Below are 19440 nucleotides of genomic sequence, written 5' to 3' on the forward strand. Positions count from 1 at the left end.
CTATCTGGATCACCTAAATCTTTTCTGGGAAAGCTGACCTTAAAAAGGCCACTGGTATGGATTTTAACTGAGAAAAGCTTTCTTTGAATACAGTTCATATATATCTCCATTATTTTACTTTCATAAACTCAGCGAAAACATCTGGACGAAATCAAGCTGAGAAACAGTTGGAAACAGTTTTGTACTATCACTCCAAGAGCGAGGGAATTCCCCAACTGAACATAACATAGCAGCAGCACTTTCTGAGGTTTTGGGTGACAGTAATTGCAGGCCCTCCAAGGGTTTCCAAACAGTACAAGATGGAGAGCGGTGGGAACCAAAACACTTGGAAAACGCTTTGCATACTGAGGGAAAAAAAAAGGAGGGGGGGGGAAACAAACGTAAAGTGAATAATCTGAGTTTGGGCTGGGGAAGATGTGTGTTGAACCAAACTGAAAGCCATCAAGTATTCTGCCTTAAGTTTTAACAGTAAAAATGCATAATTTATGGCTCCAATTTTTAACAGTTACGGGCATTTAAATTGGGAAACTAATATCCAAGCAGTCACACACAAATATTAAATGTTGATTTGGTTTATGCAAAACAAGCAATAACACTTGAAGATAAGGCTGTGCAACTTTCTGAAGTTCCCAATACAATGGGTTTTCTCAAATGCAAACATTTTATAGTTCAGTATAAGGTTAAGTACTTACAGCGGCTCTCCCTGGAACAGTATTTCAAAAGTTGACAGCCATTATGTAAATACGAGAAAGGCATTAACCCCGTTCACAGGAGGAGGAGAGAGGCTCAGAGCGCTTAAGGGATTTGGTCAAGGCCACGCAGCACAAACAGCGATGCTGGGAGTGAAACCAGCTCTTCAAGGCTCAGCCCTGCATCATCAAGCCCTACGCGTTCTTCGCTGATGTTTTACGTGTACCGGAGACAGCATTTTTCCGTTTGTAACTCTCAAATCTGCATAGTTACATTCATTTTGAAACCTTCACCATTAAATTCAGCTAGAATCTGAAATGTTGACCTTGCGGCTGCATAACGCAAACACGCACCATTTAGTAATGTCCTATTTTATCCAAGAAGAGGACACATCTTGGTAGCAGGTGCTCCAGGTCTCACATAAACACTTGCCAACGTTGGACCCTCAACTCTGAACCATAAAAGAGTCCTGATTTTTGCCTCAGAAACATTCATAAAGTACTGCCTTATTTTATATTGTCTGGCAGTCATTATGTTTTAGCTGAAAAATATATTGATAAAATTCTATGTCTTTTCTACTATTTCCCACCAATATGTGGGATCATGGAGTTCTTTCTGAGGCCATTTGCTACCTCTTTTGTCCCCTGCAAAGAGTTCCAAAGATAAAGTGACTTTCCCAATCCCGTCCCAAAGACCAGCACAGAGACAGGGAGATGGAGTCCCCATCCCACGTCCAAATCCGGACAAGCGGAATCTATTTTGATTGTTCCTTCACATAACTACGCTTTTCCTTATTTTGGTAAATAAGGATCAAGAGCTAGAACAATTAACACCAAGTTAATCTCTACACAATTTCCTGTTCAAGAAAAACAATTCCAATCTCTCATTTTTTTTCCTTTAGTTCAATATACTGTAAAAGTTATTTGTCATTTTCAAGTAAAACTAAGTAGCTAACAAGCTGCTGAGGCTAAGTGACCGTTTAAAGCAGGTTTGACATGATCAGAGTTAATTCAGTGCAAAACACAATTTTGTCAGGCAACACGAAAAAGGAGAGAGTGATAGAAAAACAAACCGGAAACAGTTTTCCCGTAGTAAAATCAGTTTAAACAATCTCCAAATTCACACTGCCTGCCTCTGTCAACCAGACTTAAAATGGAGTTTCCAAACTGGTTCACTTAAGACTACTTTAGCTGCCCCGTAGAGGCAGGGCTTAGATATGAAGTTCATTATTAACCAGATGAAGTCACTTTTGAGGGAAGATTAAACTCTCCTGCCTGCGGAGATTTGTTCTGCTTGCAGGCACAGCTCTTGGCGTGGAACAAGGTAAACTATTAAAAGATGGAAGTTTCCCTTATTCACACCCCCTTGAAATGCTCGCTTCAGTGTCTTTAAGGCGAGGAGATACTCAAAGAAACAGAAATAAATAAAATACCAATTTATTGCAAAACCATAGCCTTTCCCAGCGCAGTCTGTGGGAAGCGAATACTGACCTGTTTTACATGCTGATAACAGCATTTTAAAATTTGAAACCTTTATGCACACACTTTCAGGGGAAAAAAAAGAGTTTAAATGCAATGCGAAAACCGGGCTTGTTGTTTAAACGCCTAATTAAACACCGATTCGTGTCCGACAGGGACGAGCAGGCCGGTGCAGCCGTCCAGGTGCGAGAGCGGGGCCGCGTTCCCACCTGGAGCGCACCGCAGCGCCTCGCCTCCTGCGGGATTGCCTTCTCCCGGCGCTGCTCCAGCGGCCGCGCCGACCCAGCGCGCTCGGCTGCCGGGCGGCTCCCGAACAAAGCGGCTCGCGCGGAGCCGCCGCCGCCGGGGCCCCGCCGCAGCGAGGGCTTTGTTCGGCGGCGCGGCGCGGCGCGGCCCCCCCCGCCCCGGCACGAGACCCGCGCCGCCGCCGGCGGGCGGGCGGAACAGCCCCCCCCCAAACCCAACCCGCCTCTGGCGCGGGGGCAGCGGAGAACAAAGGAGCCGCCGCCCCCCGCCCCGGGCGCCCCCCCGCCGCCGCCGCCCACCTTGGAGAGCTGCCGCCGCAGGCTGAACCGCTGCACCATGGTCCGCGGGGCCGCGCAGCCGCCGCCCGGGGCGGCCCCGTCCGCGCCCCCAACTTAAACCCGCCTCGTCGCTCCTCCCGCCGCCGCGGGGCGGGGGGGGGGCAGGGCGGGGCGGCCCCGCAGCACCGGGCGGCCCCGCAGCCGCGGCGCTGCCTGCGGGCGGCCCCGCTCCCGGCCCCGCTCCCCGCTCCCGGCGCCGCAGGAGGCGGCCGCAGCCCCCGGCCCGCAGCCCGCAGCCCCCGGGAGGCTCCGCCGGGCGCCGCCTCCGTCCCTCGGCCCCGGTGCGGCGCGGGTCGGTCCCGGGAGCCGCCGCCGGCGCGCGGGTCGCGATCTCCAGCCCGCCCCGCTCACTGGAAAGGCCGGACGGAGTCGCGAGCGGAGCAGCTACCTACAGATACAGATATTTCTTTTTACAGAAACTCCACCATACACCGAACGCTTGTACAGCATGGGCACAACACGGCCACAAGCCATTCCAGGCTGCCAGAGCATGCTGCAACAGCAATAAACTCACAAGTCCGCCTTAGCACAGACACTCGGCATCCAAAGAGTCAGAAAGATCCAGAGGAAAACGTCGCTGAGCCAGGTCAGCGTCCACCTGCCATCACTACAGTCCTCTACTTGCTGCCACATACTCCAGCACTTCAGGTTCAACTCTTCTATTGAAATCCATATAGATTATCTTGTTACGATCATAAGAAAACACTTGAAAATATTTCTCTCTTCCCCCCACAAATAGGCAACAAAGACCTTTGGGGAAATAGCCAGGGACACTGTCATTTGTACAAATGTCCTCATAAGAGTGGCTTTGAATACTTAAATTGTTCTTTTTCCCCTTACAGTATTTGTAAGGGATGGGCACAGCAGAAAAGGGGATTATAGGGGATTATAGGACTCCATTAGTTTGTTATAATACCCGCAGCAATGCTCTACGGGGTCTCAAGAAACCCACAGCAAGGACACGTGCATTTCCATCTTGCACCATTCGGACACGAATGCAGATCTTAATGGATCAGCTCAGGCAACTGCCAGGATGCTGGCGAAAGGAGGAGGGAGTAGGAACAACTGAAAATCCCAAATACAACCAGGATCTCAAAATGATCTGGAAATAAGTCAATTTCTCAAACAGTCCTGCCTCAGCATTTTTGGCTTTGGACTTTGCAGGATTTTCTTTCTAAGCCTTTTTGCAATTGCCTCGTGCCTGTAAGTTTGCTCTCATTTCCTTCTTTTCCCCTAACTTAAAACCTCCGCACTCTACTGCTCTGGATGCCAGAATATCCTTCACTACCACTCCTACATGGAGCTCTCACCTCATCCACGAGCTTTTTGGATTGCACTTATGGCAGGAGTTTTCCCGCAGTGATTCACTGAAGCAGTAAGGCAATATTTAAAGCAAAAACACTAAGTACATTGAACTTATTCTGAGAGGACTGAAGACAAAATTTTTTATTTCTGTATTCTAGTAACACCAGTAACAGTAGGAAATACATTTTTTCTGGGGTATATAATGTAATGTGACAGCCTACTTTGATTTGGCTATATTCTGCTGTATTATTCACATTGTTATAGGCATCTAAACCTGCATTTCGCAGCGCAAGAGCATTTACTACTGAGACAGATGTCATGCAGTTAAGGTGTTAGACAGCGGTGGCTTGATTTTGGATCCTGGTGTTGACACAAAATTCCTGTGGGACCTTGGACGCATTGTATTATATACACAACTTAACTCCCTATCTGCAAAATGAGAAAGATGTTTCACAGCCTTACGTGAAAGCAGAATAATTAATATTTGGGAGGCACTCAGATATTAAGAAAATGAGACACAGGCAAAATAGTATGGCTGATAGCATCTACAGGTTGGGTTCTTTGGTTGCAAGTTAGTTGTTTGGTGCTGGTCTGTGTCTTCCTTTGCTTGGGACCTATTGCTGGAGCTTCTTATATGTTATAATAAATATTTGTGTGAAATTCTCTCAGCAGTAAGTGCAATAAGAACAGGAGCTGAGTAAATGGACTTCCATATACAAGAGGTATGTCTTGGCATCTTGATTTTTTCAAGTATTTTACACATTTTTGCATGGTTGTCAGCTGTTGTACAACGGCCACCCAAAATGAAGGCTGACGTCAATGTTCTGATGCAAGGAGGAGATACGCTCCAGGTTTAAGTTTCTGATGTTCTTGGTATGCCACTTCTAGTCAGCAGTATATGTTCACACACATTTATAGAATGTGGCCAATATTTTCCATATTTTGAAGTGTGTGTATTCATAAAATAATAAAAAATATCCTGAATTGTCCATTCAGCCCCTCACACAAACAGGGGAGACAAATGCAACCTTCTGTTCTAGTCAGATCATTTGCACAGGCAAGAGAATTACCATAATTACTAGGTAGTTAAGCATATTTAAAAATGAAAACACAGTTTTATTGTAGCTAGAAAACCGTTGCTTATCATTGGCAAATATTTTACTTTATAGAAGCATCTACCATGCAGAGTGTTGTAAAAGTGCTTGTGACTGCATTGTATCTGAAAGCTGCTTTTCATTTACCCTCCACTTTTCTTTGATAAATCATAACTGAGAGGTCCAGTTGTTGGTGTAAAACACTAGAACAAGAAGTAAGAAAATCTGAAGAAAACAGATGCTTGGTGGAAAAAAGAGGGAATCCCACATATTCTGCAGGGTTTCTGAGACCTTGTTCAACAGCTAGACCAAACGTAGAAACAGGTTTTTTTACTAGGTTTAAGGCAGACGTGGAGATGGACTAGAATCTCACTAATTACAGGGTCACCAGTCTGGCGCTGCATTGAGTTAACGCCACAGAGCTGGCCTGATCCAGGGAGGGAAGTGCATTTCCTCTGCCTGCCACCAAAACTGAGCTGCTGGAGTCAACACAGCCATAAGCAATATGAACATTGACCACAGCCGAGTAAAGCAGCTACACAGGCAGTACGATCAGCCATTTCAGACTGCATATTTTCTCGGTCGAACTCTAAACTCTGCTCCTGCCCACAATAAGCACTTTTTTTCCCCCTGAAAAGGAAAGAATCTTTTTTAAAAAGTGGTAGAGATGGCTTCTGTGTAATGACCTCAAAAACCAAGACAGAAAAAGTTATCCCTGTGAGCCAGAAACCATAACTCCAAAAGAGCAGTAAGAGTGGCTTTGTGCAATTGCAAAATTAAAAAAAATGTGGAATACACGAGACACTGCATGTGTGTTATACCTGGATTCAGTTGTAATCCAGATAGGCACTTGAAAAACTGATTGAGATTTTCTACAGTTCTGTTTGAAGAAGTAGAAAAACTGGATTCAAAGTATCAACCTGCAATCAGCAAGCGTGAAAATCTGCAAATGCCAGCTGGTTGAGAATGCCACTAAAATGCAACTTTCAGCTCCATAATGCTCAAATGCTCATACTAGCCCCATTTTACAGATGGAAAAACTAGCCAATTCAGGCAAAGGCCTGAATTCAGCTCCATGGTTTGTGCTAGAAGCACCTATCTCAAGGGATGGACATGACTGGAATGATAGGATCATTGCAGACACTGCAAATAGGCAAGCTAGACATTCACGGACACGAATAAACTATCACGTGAATACAAAACACAACAAGTGAATGCAGCAGGCAGTAGAAAAGGGAAGAGCAACAGAAGTGATCATGGCCATGAGGCCACCTGTGTTAGCCACACACATTTAAATAGTTTAACCGCATATGATTTAAGCAATGGCCTGCTGGGCTTCCACGCTTTGTGTCTGCATTTAATTAGTATACAAGAAAACAGTTCAGAGTTCGGACCACCAGATCCTAACCAAACTATCCTTCTGCAAAGTCGCCTGCCACACCACACGTTTTAGCCTCCTGTATGGGGCAGGGCGTATGCTGCCATCATGCAGGTGACCACGGCTCAGGAGCAAGGTCAGCTTTCCTTCCAGGAGCCACTGACAGCAAACTGCTGTGGGAACGACCACACAACTCGCAGACAGCTCGAGACAGCGGACTTCGTACGGACTAGAAGCAATTTCTATTGCACTTCTCTTCGTATGCCTTAGATTTCTGTTAATACTAATACAATTCATTAACTGACTAACAAAATACTTGTTTTGCAAGCAGGCGATCTTCATGGTTCTCAATCCCTATTTATGTTTACACACGGCGTTCAGGAGCCAGTTTCAGTTTCAGGGCTAAGGTGATCCATGTCGGCGAATACCCTGCGAGTGAAGCTCTGCCTGGTGTGGAAGACAGCCAGGCATTAAAGGCCTCTCACCTCGCCGGAGCTGGAAAATGCTGAAAATGGACAGTCCTGATCAGGAAAGAAAATCACCTCTCAGCAGCGCGATCACATTTCCAACAGCTACGCCTCATTCATGCTGCTGGTGCCGTCTTGCACAGAGGGACACCGAGCGCTACCAAGCCCCCGCGGCCGACGCAGCCCTCCCTCTGCTCAAAGGCAAAGCGTTTGTGCTCGACTTCCAGTACCACTACTCTTCTGCTGCAACTCAGTGCGATGCCATCTGTATGGAGAGGAAAAGAACAGTGCATGCCTTTTTTTTTTTAATATATATACAGTCTTTTGTTTCTGTACTGCTTGACAGTCCTTAATGATGAGAAGCCTAAAAAATGTATTGTCTCAAGTATAACACTACCAATATAGGCCAGATTCTCATAGAGGATGCAAACATTGAGCTTTTTTTTTGCCCAGTTCTTGCAATATTGGCCATCGTAGAGTTGCTTCAGTGCTAGACTGACATTTTAGTATTATGAATACTAAAACTTCCCTCTACTTGGTCTGTATGTTCATTCACCTCTGTCAGTTTTAAAACCACAGAAATTACTTCTCCCTGTACATGTGTTATTTGACTTAGGACAACCAGAGACGACACTTTGCCAGTCTGCACGGTGGTGTAGGATGACAGAGATTAAACTAACCACCTGCTGCTAAAGAGTTGATATTCCACATCTAATTAAACAAAAACTTACTGTTCTGACAGCATTCAGCTAGTTTCCTCCAATCATCTACAACAGCCGCTGGTATTCAGTGCCAACTACACAGCCTGATTTACTAGGAAAACTTAAACCTTAAATAGGCTGTGATTATGCAACTCAAAGAACATGAAGCAAGCACCTGGAATTGGATCAAAAAGTCTGCTTGGGGTGGTTATACTACTGGGCAGATTAAACAAGTACTCACAACTGACTATGACCGCTTAAGCTGCAAAGCATATTCTGCGTTACCGCCAGAACCACCATCTGAATCCTCTGTGAACATGTACTAATTTGCAATTACAGTAATTCTCTGTCCTGACTACATTTATAATCCCTATCTTGCAGACCAATGCAAACCAGTACCTTTTCACTTTCAGCCACAAGAAAGTTACTTAAATGAATGTGTGGGTATTCTTAGGCTTAAAAAGCAAATAAAAATCAATGTGTCGACTGTCAGTTTGCTGTGTTTCCTTACACAACCTGGGCAAACTCTGAAACTTTAAAGCAGCAGGAAATTCATAAGGATTTGAAAATGGAAGAAAAAAATCTGAGCAAATTTTGTGACTGCGTCGTTGTTGCAGACTCAGTCCACATGATTCAGAGTTAGTCTAACCAGAGCCCGAGTAGCCGCTCTGCAAACGCACACCCGCGTGACGAGGGTATCATGTGCGGCGTATGGCTAGGACCTGGTGGCACGTATCAGTGTCTTACACCGCAGTAAACAGATCCACGGTAGTATTAATCACAGGGAAGTGCTGGCAGTTTTCTGGGCATATAGTGGAAAATTATGGACAGGCACAAGATGACCAGCAGACCAGTGACTTCACTCGCGCGCTCGCTACAGGGCTGCTCACGTGTGTGAAAGCAGAACAACATCCTCAGCAGCACCGTGTACTGAACTCTCAGTAGATGCTTGGACAGACGGGCAACACCTGAACTCGACCACGTGTCAGACTCAAGACTGGAGACGCACTCTACACTGCAAAGTAGGTTCCAGCTGCTTAAGAAGCAAGGGAATTTCTGTTTAGTTGTTTAACATCTCCAAAACTCCATGCGTTTGTTTCCTTTCTACTAATTTATCTGTCTACTGCCGGATGACCGGGGGTGTACAAACCTCGACAGCATTTCTGTGCATCTTCAGCATCCTTTCTGGGAACTTACAAATCAGGTACAATTTTTACAGTACAGGCCAAATGCAGACGCAGAATTGCAACACGAACCCAAAAGGGAGGGCTCCTTTTGCATCACATTTAAATGGCCATAGCGTTGATCCCTTCAGTATAGGGAGGTATCACCACAGAAAAACATTCTGAATAACTCTAGACTACAATCAAAACTACTGCAATCAGGAACAGCTACCAACAACTCTTGGAGCCAGAGCATTCCCCGGCTGTGTCTTGACTCCGTAACAGGGCAAGACTGGAATATCCAGCACTCCAGTGCTCACCAGCACTCTCCTCAGACCCTGGTTTTAGTGAGAAGGAAACCCTGGCATGAAGGCCAAAAGGATCCCATGACATGCTCTGGCTATGACAAACCAAGGGACCAGGATCCCATGGCATGCTGTGGCCTGCACCTGGCTGGTTCAGGGAGGTGTACACCAAGTCCACACAAAATTACCCTGTATTGTATGCACTGGGAAAGTAAGCTTCATTCCCATACACGATTGCATATTCTTCTAGAAAAATAAAGGTGGCTTTTAGGCTGGAGTATTTGCCTTTTTAAGCAAAAATGTTTTTAGCCTATTAAGTCATCAAGTGACTTGCAGGGTAGGGACAGAGAAGATATTTGTGGTTGGGTCAGGAAGGGTTATGAGAAGTCAGGACAGTTCTCTATATAGAACTTGAAGGGAAAGCTAGAGAAAGATTAAACAGAGGTGTTTATTTTATAACTGTCATCTAAAATTAATATCTACAGATTCATATTTCAGCAGTGAAAACCGCAGCTGTGATATAGCAGACCAGCGCATTATTTGGTAGCGGTCTAACCTGTCAGTGGTAACGCAGAGGGTTTCAGAATACAGAAACGTGTTCAGTGTAGAAGTATTTTCTGCCAGACCTCGGACTTCTCTTCAAAAAACTCGCTTTTCTTGGAAAAAACACATATTGAACATTATCCAGTTACCAGTCCTCTATTTTAAAGTGAACATGTAGAGCCCATAGCAAATGAAACCGATGGGACTGAAGCACTAGCAAGTCTCCTCAAGTTCGGGGGCACACAGCAATTGCCCATGGGACACTGCAGCTAGCAGGTGCATCATTCTTCTCCTTGGAACTGGCTCAGCACTTTTTGTTCCGCGCTTCAGCTACATTCAGAACCCATGCGCACACCATTCAGTTCTTTCTTACTTCTACACCATTTTGAATAGTCTCCCTGTTTGGAAAATTGCCACGCGCTTACTGCTATTAAAGACTGCTAGGCTTTTCGGCATTCCTGTGACAACATCCTCTCACGGCTGAAAATAACTTCTCCAAAGAACTCTCTCGCCATCGTCTCTTGGTCTTCTATCTGTGCTCAAAAATATATCTAGTGTTTCTGTATTTCATTTGGAAACCCAATCATCAGTGAGACTGCTTGTGAAGGAAGTGAGGTGGAACAGTTAATAGCACTGCATTAGAGGGAAACTCCCACTCTGACAGCGTCGGAACAAAACCTCGGAACACAGGCAGGGCAGGGAAGGCTGATCCTGCCATTTTTATCCACTGCATCTAATTTTTCCTGCTTCCAGGTTGCCTCAGAGCAAATACGGGTGGTTCTGGGTAATCGCTCTTCCACCCTGAGGGCTCGGTGTCACAAGTTCCAAGGACTATCTTATATCTCCTTGGTTCAGCTTTTGATGTACAGCGCCGTCCATTCCTGGACATCCACATCTTTCCCCATCAGGTGGCATGGCTCAGAGTTCAGGCAAGACAGGGACAGAGATAAGGGAAAGGAGCCAGCTGGCTGAAATTTAATCCACGTCAGACCGAGATGAAACGGGTAGATTAGCGAAAGCGATGATGGCAAGATTCTCCTTCGCCTCTGTAACTGAGGCCTCACATCCAGCATTTCTAAACAGATTTTTCTGATCTTCAAAGATAATGAATTCCTCCTACTCTTATGTAGATAGACACATGCACATTTTTTCCTTAGTCCTCTTTTGCTATAATATCAAAGGGGTTTTTTTACTCCCTAAAATAACCTTGTTACAGTGATTCAATCCTGTGGTATAGATACTAATTTGTGAAATCTTATCTCACTGTTCAGGAATATAAAACACTAAAGCCATTCAAAATAATCTTTCATCATGCTGGCACTTCCAAAGCTGTATACAATATTACTACTTTTAAAGCCACAGAATTAAAGAAGAAATGTAAAAGATTTTGATATCAAACTTCTAAATAGATACTCTAAACAGCTGCCTGCATCTGAATTCCTACAGAAAGGGGATTAAATTAAACCTTGTGTGTGTACATAAATAAGATCAATTACATTTTCATATTAAGCAAATATTAAAATCCAAAATCAGCAATGAGGTAAACAAAGAGCTCTATATGGAAACTGACCCCAAAATTTGATTAGAAACACCAAGTAGTATGTAGTGTAAATTAAAGGGAGGGAAACATGAAAAAAAAAAATCAGGAAAGATTTTATATTTATGCTATGCATACAGACTCAGTGTCATTCATCAAAATAATATCCAAACAAAAGATTTCCATAGTTTAAATCTATTTCTACACAAGGTATTGTCTTTATGGTTTCAAAACTTCCATAGCGTTATCCACCTGAGGAAACCAGATTTTCCTCCCTGAACTCTTTTTTAATAAATTGGGGGCTTTTGTCAAAATTGCCTGCTCTAGTTAAATGTTAAAACAGTTAATTTTCAGTAGCAGCACTTCTACGTTAAGCGGAGGCTCTGGAATTAGGGTTCGTACGAGAGGGTGCGCTCTTCCCCTCCTTCCGGCTTGCACGAGTCAAAACCCCTGCAGCAGGACCTCGGGCCTTGCTAAAGCTCTGCCAACATGCCCAGCCAGGAGGAGAGCAGCAGCGAGCGCGCGCCGTGCGATCGGCCCCGGCAGAAACAGCGGCAGGCACCTCGCTGCAGCACTGCCGGCGCCGAGCGGGAGGCTCCGCTCCGTGCTACCGGTTTAGACTTGCTCCGCATAAATCTTTACACGTTCGGTAGTCCTCAGCAACTTGCCACCGCGTAGCAAGGCTTAACGGCTTGAATCAGATGAATGGCATATTCCAAGGACAAGGGGATTACAAGGGAAACTGACGCGAGCTGATTAAATACCTTGCATTCACGTCACTTTTAGGTGAACTGATTCACAAACTGTGCAAGCACAGCCACCTCCGCGGCTGTTTAGTTTAGTGCAGCACCACTACACGGTTACTTAGGCCAAAAATTTGGTTTGCACCTCTTGTGATCAAAACATCGCAGGTGGAACTTAGGTAAGGAGAATGTTTAGGAAAGCAAGAATAAAGACCTTGGCCAGGTCATCAGCATGAGCACTTTTGACTGCCTGCAGAAAACATCATGTGATTTTTAATTACAAGAACTGGTCAAGACGATCTTATCCAGTAACACTTTAGTAATTTGAGTTTTAAAGTTTGGAAAACAACAGAAGGATTTCAGTCAGCTAAGAACCGAATATAATAAAGTGACCAAATGCTTCTATTGTACATAGAACTGGCACTTGCAGACCCTGCAAGAGGGCTCTGAAAAGGGCTCTGTGCAAGCTGCCTCCTTCTCCAGCACCGCAGGCTGTGCCATACACCAGCTCTTCCGACGGCGCCGCGAGGCCCCGCAGCCTCCCGCGCACGTTGGTGCCTTGGTCTGGGTGCCCGCTGCCAGCGTGCGTTTTTGTTTAAACCTTTGGTTACAACTTGTAAGAGCTAAAAAACCTGCCCAGACGTTCACAAAAGCTACCAGTCATGACGCTGCTTCCTAAAGAGGACCAGTCTCCCCAACCCGGTTTGATCAAGCACAGCGCGGCGTTAAGAGCGCCTCCCTGCTTACTGACAGTTTTGTCGCCAACCTTCCCACCGCTCATCTGCTGCCCTCCGCAACCTGCGGCCAGACGAGGTGAGAACGAGTCACACGCCGTTCACGCGGCAGAAAGCGCCCTGTCATCTCGGCGAAACGCCTGTCCTCCAAGGCTGCCCGCCCGCTGCATCCTCCTCCTCGCCTTGCTGCTTCGAGGAAGCGCCGCCGCTCCCCCACGGAAGATGTTCAGAAAGACAACCTTGCGTGCCTGATTTCAGATGGCGCACTTGAAAGACGGGGCCCGGAGCATCCACGGCAGCTTCGCACGCCGCCCCCCTTCCCGGCTCCGCAGCTGGCGGTGCACGGCCCGGCAGCGGCCCGCGCGTAGCGGCTAAACTGCTTCCGAGCGGGCGTTGCACTGCGCTTCCGGCGAGTCCAGGGCAGCAAAGAGGCAGCGCTGGGCACGCGAGCACGGCCACGGGGCGCGCGGCTCCTCCGCAGAGCCCCCTCCCGCACGCGGGGCCTGCACGCCAAGCAAGCAAACCTACCTCTCATCACCACACGGCATGGAGAAGATGCAGATTTCAGTAAAAGCTACCAAAATAGACTTCCAAATTTATTTAAAACAAACCTGACTTAATGAAACAGTGCTTCTGCCTGATTTCCTTTCACAAGCGCAAAAAACACAATTAGAGTGAATTTATTTTTAGTACTAAACATCTTACAACCACTTTTCTTTTTAAAAAGGTTCCATAAGACTTGGATTTTCTGTTTTAATTTCCCTCTCATTGAGATCTTTTGCTGATTTTTTTTTACTTACACATATTGATGCATATTCACAATTTTCAGCAGTTTTTTAGCATTATATAAGACTAGCAGAAGTTTTTTATATATAAAAGTCAAATCAATACTTTATAAAATTTAAACAGATAACTAGATTTCTTACTGAAAACCTTTTACAGAGGGTATGCTGGAGTAACCAACAGGAGAGAAATTTCCTTACTGCAGAAAGTTTGGTGGAAGATAAAATGTGTAATGTATTCAAACACATTCTCAGGATCAACCTTTTCATCTTATGTATATTTCTAAATACAATAACATTTTTAAAGATACCTACACATTCTGATTTTTACTATCAGCCTACAGTTTTCTGTATACAACAGTATAAGTTGCCTTAAGAAAGTTAGAGTCAAGAAAGGTGTTAATTTTTTTTTTTTAAGTTAAATTACTTCAATAGTTTTTATATTTGGCAGAAAATATTTAATTTCATTGGTGTGTTAAGATAATTCTCCCTCAAGCACTGCATGTACTATACGCAATCTCTCTGAAGACCAACGTACTAGCTCAAAACAACCTATTTTTGTGACGGATAACACGAGCTGTTTGTACACAGGTTTTCAGAAAAGAGTCACTGCTCCCTCTATTGAGGGAAGTGTTGCTCGCATGAAACTGCTCCCCATAGACACTGAAGACATCTCAGAGAGTTTGGCCATTTTTTTTCTTTTTCTTTTTCCCTTTTTTTTTTTTTTTTAAAGAGTCCATGCATGTTTGCAAGATAACACGATAGAAAACACTCATCTTGCATAAAGCAAAAAAGGTACTGAGGAAAAGCAGTGGCATGGCCGATAATTATTATATTTGCACCTCTACCACCAATCATCTAAAGCATTTTCTCCTGTCAAAGACCTTCGCGTTTAAGGATCACTAAAATACTCTTGTATAAAGATGTCATCCCCATGTAAAAAAAAAAATCTCAAGCAGCAACACAAACAACAACATTTCCCGAGCAGAAAACAGACACCTACTCCCCTTATCGCAGCATCTCAGTTTCAGGCCGGTGGGTGCTGCTTTTCCAGTCGGCATGTCTTTGCTCCCCCAGCAAAGCACAAGACATCCCTCGTCCAGGCCCCTTGCCCACTCCCGGGCTGCGGGACCCGGCCACCCCGCACGCATCCAGCACTGCGGGAAGCTGCGGCAGGCACAGAGCATTGCTTAGACGACTTTTTCCGTTGGATGTCACAACCACGTGAAGATGAAGTTTTATCCGGGACATGTTTCTGTTCCTGGCCAGCACCAGGTAGCTGCACGACCACGACACCCCTCCGCTTCTCGTCAGTGCGGTAGAGCAATGGCCTTCCCGCCTCCGTCCAATATCGGACCGTACCACCGGAACGAGCCCCGTCTCCTTTCCTCCCGCCCGCCCCGGGCTGCAGCTCTCGTCTGGGAGCCCTGGCCGCACGCTGCCCGAGGCGCACCACCGCGGCGGCACCGCCGGCCCGCGCTCCACCTGCCCGGAGCCGTGCGTCGGCCGCGCCGGCACCTCTGCTCGCTGCTGCCCGCCTCCTTCCCATCGCAAAACAGCAAAAGGAGACTACGGATACCTCACCAGGTTTTCCAGAAAGTTTCACCAGGATGACGAAACCATGGACTGCGACAGTAAGATACCTGTAATTACAGCGCCACTAAGTTTCTGATGTATAACCAACCTTTGCACAGGGGACAGCTTCTCCTCTCCTCTGCGCCCCGAGCTCTCGGGAGCAAGGGGCTCCGCGGGGCCCGGGGATGCAGGCTGCCGGACCGCCCCGGGCAGGGAAGGGAATCTTGTCCTCCCTGGCTCAAGAAGGTCTGTGAAGGTCCTTTGAAAAAAGCTACATAAAAAAACACGCCTACAGTTCTCAGCTGAAAAAATGATTTTTCCCACATAGGACAAAAAAGCAGCATAAGTTGAAAAAGAGAGAAAAGAAAAAGGGTAGGGTTTGGAAAGTTTCAAAGTAAAGAGCATGCTCAGCAAAAAAGTGATAAAGAAAAGGATGACAGTTTTGAGGATGACAGTGATCTTTCAAAGTCTTGTAGGATCTACAGTTCTCCCCCATGGAGCTCTACCCTGCAATAGGAGAAAATTCATGAAGAAAATAACTGCCACATTCCAAAATTATAGACAGTCATACACCTGAAGATTAATAAATTTAATAGATTTCTACAATTTTTGCATCTTCCAAGATGAAATTTTAATTATATGATAACCCAAAGAATAATAAAATTGTCTGGGACCAGACAATTATGTGCTGCTAGCAACGCCACATTATATAACATCTTAACCACCTTTATTTCCTTTCTTAAGGTAAGTGGCATTCATATAATTAAACAAGAACCGGAGAGTTTTTAGCTCCCACAGTAACTACGCGGCCCTGTAACACAGCATTGCCATTGCTAACAGCCGGCCGTAAGCTTTGCACCGAGCTGGCAAGGCCTCAGGACCGGGCCCTGCCAGGCCTGCTCCATCGCAGCGCTTCTGGCACTGCCAGCGGCTTTGCTCCGCGTGGCTCAGTGCGGCAGGGGAGCGCAGGCATGGGACGACAGGAGACGGGGCACAGGCTTGACGCTGGAGACCCCCGGCTATAAACAACTTTCTAATGGTCGGTTAAAGAAATGCAGAACTGGAGCTGGGCAAAAATGGTTTTAGGGATAAAAGGAGAACAAATAAATAGTATCTAGCATGCATAAAAGGCACCGTATACAGTAATTTTGGACGTAACATGGAACTGCCAACCAGTGAAGAAAGAAAGGTGTAAATGTGTGTTAGCAGACATACCAAAATGATCCAAGCGCATCCTAGAGTGAGGTCATCAGCACGACCATCATGTTCCTCCCAGCGAAGGATGTCACACGCTGACAACTGCTGAAACACCCCCTCTGCACGCACCCCACACCAGAGCGAAACCACCAGCCTCGGGACTCGGCGGAAGGGTGAGCACAGCCCCGGGAAAAGGGACAGAAACTAGGAAGCCTGCGTGTAACGTTTTAACTGCAGTATTAATCCTTTTTCTGTAACAGTCAGATCTGTACTAATAATGATTCGACTTATTTCAATAACACTAAAACTCTTGGCTTTCCTTATATACAGAACGTGCTTCCTCTCTGCCCATAAGCAAGACTGAGCATAACAGCACTGTTATGCTTCACAAAGGTTACTGTAGTCAGACGGGGAAAGCAGTGCCTGGTACCGCCATGGTCTTCCAGAGCAATTAAGGAACTAGAGATTAATTTCTGAGCTTGTGAAACAGCCCTCAGCCTGCTCCTGACCTATCAATCCACAATTAAGCCATTACAGTGATCAGCCGGTATCTTATCTTGCTGCAAGATGCAAACAACGCAATCCCATCTCCGTACAAAGCATGGACATCCAGCTGAGGATTCTTCCCTAGGGGAGGGGGAGAACCACGTTCACTGTCACACGGGCTCACGCCGCATTAGTCACATTTTTATATGCTGCTCGCAGCTGTTGATTCAGATTTGCTGGGAGCCCAGATCTGTAGCTGCAGGTGTTTGCAGCCTTAGCTTTAAGTTGAGAAATAATTACTCGTCCTGAAATGCTCTTCATACAACAGTCCATCCAGGGCCATGCAGTGCCCTATTGTCAGCATACAAACGTACACTTACTTTTTCCCCCTCCCAAAATGAATTAAAGTGCTCCCTTTTCATTAAATGCTATAGTAACTCTACAAGATTACTGCCATTTTAATATGACTCAGCTGCAGGTACTGGAAGTAACATCATATACATTATTTCCAGAAGAGCTTGCAACTAACTTGTTCAATTTATATAATAAAAATTACTTTCAATATAAAAACAGTGCTTTATGGACAAAGCTACAAAATGTTTTTACTCGGTGTCAGTTATGATAAAATTCCAAAAATGTTTACCACCTACATGAGTGAAATGGGACAGCAAATACTGCAGGATGATGTTAAGTACAGAAGACTGTTTGCTATTTTAGGAAATGGGTTAAAGCCCAAGTGATCTTTCATAGATTTAAGACATGTTGTTAATAGCCACAGTAACCTTTCTGCACACTTTTAATGATATACAAAGCTCCATTTGCTGTCTTTTCAGAGGTGGTTCTCCCTGCAGTGCTGCGTGGCATTTAGGACAACAGAATGTGTGCAAAATGCTTCTGGCAAATAAATAAATTACTTCTTCAAAAGATTATTTACAGTTGTACGGAAAAAGCTTATGTATTCTTTTGCTACTCTCCTAGGCTACAGAGGAAGAGCGGTTCAGCTGAATATGCTTCTTTGTTTACGTTAATGTGGTTTGTGGACTGGTGCGACTACCTGAAGGTCATTAAAACATAACTAAGAAAAGCATGCCTACTGTTAGCAGGTTTTTATTTGATACTCATGGAGCCAACATCACCACTGGAAAGACTGGAAACTTATTCCGGAAACATATGTCGACATTTTAAAAAGTAAAGTGGACAGTAACAGAATATTGATCTTAAGTTGGTAACCAAAATCCAAAGATATTTAAAATATTTATGAAAACTGATCAAACCTGAAAACAGGACATCCCACGAGGAAGCAGCAGCAGTGAACAGTGCCCTGGAAAACTGCCAAGCTGGGATCTCGCTAGAGGAAAGAGAATTGAACTACGCTGCCACAGGCACCAACAGCTTTGAAATTACACTTTTCTGCATTTAAATCATTTCATATCCATAGCAGTTCCTCTGTCTAAAGCAAAACTGTTCAAAACATTGTGACCTTATACTTAATAACTGGTAGTCTCACCTCTCTAACGTTTTGGTTTGAGAAGACTAAGCACGACATGTGCAATAGGTTCAACTTTTCCCATTGCTCCTGTAAACATGAGGCGATCAAATGGCAACCTGGAAATGTTCGAGCCTACAGAGGCAAGAGCCTTAAATCCCGTTGAACAACTTGCTACTGAATTAATTCGGGCTGGTCCACCTTCTTAGCAATACCAGAAGGTGTCAGCCAAGGGCTTCCACCAAATGCTCCAAAAAACTCATCATACAGAAACCCTTATTTCCTGAATGAACAAATTCTCCTCCCTAACATCTCTCCACAACGCCAGTGCTCGGGTTGTAAGTCCAGATGACAGTAATTCCGTATAAGGATCTCAGTGCTAAAGACAAGGTGTTGCAGGTTTGTAACAATTTCTGTTTCAAAAAGTTTTATTTTGTATTTTTCCATAACCCTAACAATGTTAACATGCTTCACTATTTCAGGTCAGAAGTCTATACAAATGCCAGTCTTCAACTAGACGTGTACAGGTCTTTTACTCTTCTTTCAGTCTGCAAGACTGTAGTTTCCTCCATCTTTCTGTTCAGTCACTTTAACACGGAGGTTTTGTCTCTTTCGAGGTAACCCTGACTACTCTTCCCATATCCCACTGTTACCCGTTTGATCTGCTGGCTGCTCACCACGCTTCTGCGCTGCACGCTACTCATTTAACCTAAAGAAAATGGCCAGTTTAAGTGTATTGTATTATCCAGACGCACTGCGTCAAACAGGAAGAGATAACAACTCACCGCAGTAGGGCAGGAGGAATGGACACAAGCAGCACCTTCTCCCATGCCCCGAGGGAAAGACCTGCTCCGCTGCTTGCACTGCACCTTCTGCAAGTCAGCCTCTCAGAAGTGCGGGTACGCTTATTCCCTAAGAGGGCCTGAGGCATTCCTACTCCTGTTAAGCTTATGGGAATTGAAGGAAGCACTTAGCAACACCTGAACTTCAGGGTAAAAGTCCGTCTTTACTGTTGATTGTTCAATTCCCATACATTTTTCTGCTAGCAGAAAACTGCAGCTAAAGCAGCAGCGTTCGGATGGTCTTGTGTCTTATAAGAGAAAACTTTGGCCTTCACCTAACAAGTGCCAAAACCAACTTCAAGGGCAATGCTTGCAATGCAATGCAGTAGTTGGGCATTGTCGTTACCTCC

The 19440-nt window shown here is 45.3% G+C and overlaps 1 protein-coding gene across 6 annotated transcripts in view; it reads right to left on the reverse strand.

The window, feature by feature from the left end:
• Positions 1–19440, reverse strand: part of TMCC1 (transmembrane and coiled-coil domain family 1) — a 198376-nt gene that overhangs the window by 69914 nt on the left and 109022 nt on the right. The window contains exon 1 of one of the 6 annotated variants that reach the window (XM_067303561.1): positions 2714–2760. The exons of the other annotated variants lie outside the window; for them this stretch is intronic. Coding sequence (XP_067159662.1) covers positions 2714–2752 — 39 coding nt within the window. The 5' untranslated portion in view covers positions 2753–2760. Of the gene's footprint in view, positions 1–2713; positions 2761–19440 lie in introns of those variants that run through there. 6 annotated transcript variants of the gene reach the window in all.

The sequence above is a fragment of the Apteryx mantelli genome, chromosome 12 (assembly GCF_036417845.1).
Source record: "Apteryx mantelli isolate bAptMan1 chromosome 12, bAptMan1.hap1, whole genome shotgun sequence".
NCBI classification, from domain to species: Eukaryota; Metazoa; Chordata; class Aves; order Apterygiformes; family Apterygidae; genus Apteryx; species Apteryx mantelli.